Below are 4,205 nucleotides of genomic sequence, written 5' to 3' on the forward strand. Positions count from 1 at the left end.
AACTGTATGCATACATTTAATATACATATATACACGCATGCACCCAGAGACAGATAGCAAGACAGAGCAACACAAGACAGAACGAATTAAATGCCACAAAGTAACCTAACTTTTTTGCACATGACATGTAATTCAGTTTTCCTAAGATTTCTGTGGAAGAATTACTATTAATGTCTCCATTTTTCAGGTCTAACAGTAACTGAAGTTCCAAAAACACTGGACACTGCAATGACAACAACAAAAAATAATAAAGGAAGCAAGAAATGAACAAGAAACAGGTTGTATATATACATCTGGAAATCTCATTCTGTGCATGAACTGGCACAGGTGTCCTTCACTGTAATGTAATAGAAATTCAATTTTGAAATCAATCATAGTTTCCAATAGATAAAATAGTGTGATTCTCGTGAGTTCTTCATTAAGCTTACAAAAGTTTTACTGCGAAGTAAATGTGTACAATTAACAGTCCATTACCCATACCCATTTAAAACAATTTAGATGAATAAAAGCAGAGGTGGGCTTCATATTTGAAATACACTTAACCCTACCCTTCTCAATTGCAAAGGCTCAAAGATAAGTGAAAAAAACGACTCCCTCATAATAAGCTACCACCTGGCTTTCTCTCCACTCCAACACTGCAGTCACCCATTCACCCCTCCACCATCTTCTCCACCTTGGGACCCTGAGTTTTGCTAAGAAAATATTCTCCAGGAAAATGCTCTGGATCCCACCACTTTTCTGAGGGCTTCCTTCACGTCCTTGTTCCTCAGGCTGTAGATCAGGGGGTTCAGCATGGGAATCACTACAGTATAGAACACCGAGGCCACCTTGTCAGTTTCTGTACTGTTGCCAGAACCAGGCCGGCAATAAATGAAAAGGATTGTTCCATGGAAGACAACGATTGCTGTGAGGTGGGAGGCACAGGTGGAAAAGGCTTTGCGCCTTCCCTCTGCAGAGCGCATCCTCAGGATGGTGATGACAATAAACATGTAGGAGGTGAGGATGATCACGATGGTGATGACCTCATTGGAAGTGGCCACAATGTATAGCAGTAGTTCGTTCATAGAGACATCAGAGCAGGCAAGAGATAAGAGTGGGGGCAGATCGCAAAAGAAGTGGTCAATCACATTGGATCTATAGGAGGGGATTTCAAGAGCTAAACACAAGTGAATCAGAGAACACACAATCCCACACAGGTAGCAGCCAGACACCAGCACCATGCGGAGTTTCTGGGACATGGAGACCATGTAGAGCAGCGGGCTGCAGATGGCCAAGAAGCGGTCATAGGCCATCACAGCCAGCAGGAAGACCTCAGTTACCACACACGCGCAAAACAAAAAGAATTGCACCATGCATCTCAGGAAGGAGATGGCTTTGTCTTCATTTAAGCTATTAGCTAGCATCTTTGGCACAATGATTGTGGAATAACAGAAGTCCACAAAGGACAGGTGGCTGAGGAAAAAGTACATAGGTGTGTGAAGTCGAGGGCTGACCCGAATCACCACAATCATGCCCAGGTTGCCCAAAACTGTGACTCCATAGATGAGAAGTAAGAGCAGGGAGAAGAACACCCTCAGCTCAAGGGCATCTGTTAACCCAAGAAGAATAAACTCTGTCATGGTGGTACAGTTCTCCTTGCCCATGTCTCTACTTTATCGGGGTTGGAGAAAAATATTAACAGTAACCCTCCATTATATGATCCCAAGTTTAGTTTTGACTGTCTCCTAAAAAAGACATGAGAATAAGTAGAATAGTTACTTTTTTCAGCAAATAGGGCTTATGAAGTTTAGGAAAAGTCCAAACATTTTAGCATACAAATACGTGGAGCTCTCAGTTTAATTCAGATCACACAAAAGCATTCACATATGTAACACCCTATGTGAGTCCTTAAACTACTACAGAATTTTGAGCCTTGAAATGAAGTTTTAGAAAGACATCAAATATTATTTAATTAGCCATTTTGTTTAATGAAATTCAAAACACTTTTTTCTTGCTACCTTTTTAGTTGGTACTGAAAATAATGGCATCCCAGGAAATAATTTTTTTAAATATATAATACCCTTCACTGTTTTCCACTGAGATGATGAGAAGTAGCTTACTTAAGATTGTTAACCCACAAGTGTTTGTTTTTTATTAATACATTTTAGATGAAGAAAGTTGCCTTTGTGCATTTTTTATAAAATTAACATCATGATTTTTTTCATTAGCTAGTTAATGTCAGCCATTATTCAGTGAATTGGTACTCTTGGATTCTAACTTCCCAAAACTAGGACTCTGAAGACTTATCATGACTTCACTGCTTTAAATCTACTTGAAGAACTAATCGAAGATGTGAATATGAAATTATTAACAAAAAATGTTTGCTGCCACATTGCAGCATTGTTTATAATAGTAAAACTCAGAAATAAAGTGTCAAACAAGAGAGAAATGGTCAAAGTATGGCACATAGATATTATGGAAAACTATACAACTATTAAAATGATCTTTCTGAAGAACTTTTAATGACCTGAGAAATGACTATGATAAAATGGCAAGTGAAAAAATAGTAAGCCAGATTGCACAGGTTGGATATTATATGTGTATACATAAGTTGAATTGTATATTAAATCCTCACAACACACATGAAACATAAATATTCTATTCTGACCACTTATCTTTTAAAAAAGCCTTGCAGAAACTTGCCTGCATTCTCACAAAACAAGCTTCCAGACCCCTTAAAATATCATTTGTGTTCATTTCCCAAAAAAGCCAGAGTGTAGTCCAACCAACCAACCTTTGGGACAGATATTGCCTCCCTGCTTCTGAGGATGCGATGGTGGAAAATGTTATGGGCTTTATGAGTTTTCTGTGTGTGTATCTCTGGGGCCCATGTTTGTTAAGCCTCCCAAAGCAATCACTGATCTCTGTGGGACAACAGCAAGATGTCAAGAAAACAGCACCATCTTGGGACTCCAACAATTAATGACTTCTCTGATTTATAAACAGGAGGAAAACTCTCTCAACTTGTTACATATTATTATAATGCAACACAATTATTTCAGAGCTCATGATGAATTGCAGAGCATTTTATGCTGCACCCAAACATTGCTCTGTGGGCCAGAGATCACACTGACATTATGGAATCTATGAATACATCTTACAGGTTTTACTTGTCTTATGTTTAAAAGCTCCTTCCTGAAGGGCATAGGGAGTGCAAGAACACCAGAGTTCTGCCAAATACAGGAAGGGGTGGGAATCATCAACCTTCTTTCTGAGAATACTAATTGCTCACATTTACTGACCACTTCCTATGTGCTAGGTACTGCTCTGAACACAATGATTTAGACAGTTCATCTTTATAAAAATACTTGTAAGTGAGGTCAGTAGTTATACACCTTTACAAATGAGGTGACTGGGGCATAGATGAGAGTACCTTGCCCAAAGTCACATGGAATAACTGATAGAATGACTCCATATGCTGCTTTTTGGACTGTGCTACCCATCTGTGTGCAGAAGAGCAGAGCTGCAGAATGATACCGGGATGGCATACTTCCTACTCAATGCCAGGGACCTCAGGGATCTCGCTCAGTTCTGCTCCTTCTCTGACAATATAACGTCTCTCTCAACACATAGTGTTGAAACCACTGTCTGTGGTTTGTGCCCTTGGAATACCAAGCATTTCAAAGATTCCATGCATGTAATTAGTCACAGGTAATCAGTTTCCAACTTCTCAACAAACTATAAAAGTTTTCCTAAAATTGACTCACCCAATAATTTTCTGAGTTTGAGGAGTATTTCTGGGTCTCAACATGAAATCAAACATATGTTAAATATTCTAAACTTAAACACTGTTGGTGGGAATGTAAATTGGTAAAGCCACTATGGAAAACAGTATGGAGGTTCCTCAAAAAGTTAAGAATTACCATATGACCCAGCAATCCCTGTCCTGGGTATCTACTTCAAAAATCTGAAAACATTGATCCGTAAAGATATATGTGCTCCAATGTTCATTGCAGCTTTATTTACAGAGGCCAAGACATAGAGACAACCAAAGTGTCCTTTGATAAGTGATTGAATAAAGAAGATTTGGCATATATACACAATGGAATACTCTGCCATAAGAAAAGATGAAATAATGCCATTTGGAACAACATGGATGGACCTTAAGATTATTATGCTAAGTGAAATAAGTCAGACAGAAAAAACCGACAACCATATGACTTCAT

General features: G+C 38.7%; 1 protein-coding gene across 1 annotated transcript; it reads right to left on the bottom strand.

The window, feature by feature from the left end:
* Window positions 1-692: 692 nt before the first annotated feature.
* Window positions 693-1,643, bottom strand: LOC109378013 (olfactory receptor 5L1-like). Its single transcript, XM_019634473.1, has one exon. It carries the CDS (start codon window positions 1,641-1,643, stop codon window positions 693-695), a length of 951 nt encoding a protein of 316 aa, XP_019490018.1.
* Between the last annotated feature and the right edge of the window lie 2,562 nt (window positions 1,644-4,205).

Source organism: Hipposideros armiger, unplaced genomic scaffold, assembly GCF_001890085.2.
Source record: "Hipposideros armiger isolate ML-2016 unplaced genomic scaffold, ASM189008v1 scaffold_1696, whole genome shotgun sequence".
NCBI classification, from domain to species: domain Eukaryota; kingdom Metazoa; phylum Chordata; class Mammalia; order Chiroptera; family Hipposideridae; genus Hipposideros; species Hipposideros armiger.

What these genes read in the sequence shown, in the direction of transcription:
- LOC109378013 (XM_019634473.1), bottom strand. Translation starts at nt 1,643, where the DNA reads ATGGGCAAGGAGAACTGTACCACCATGACAGAGTTTATTCTTCTTGGG.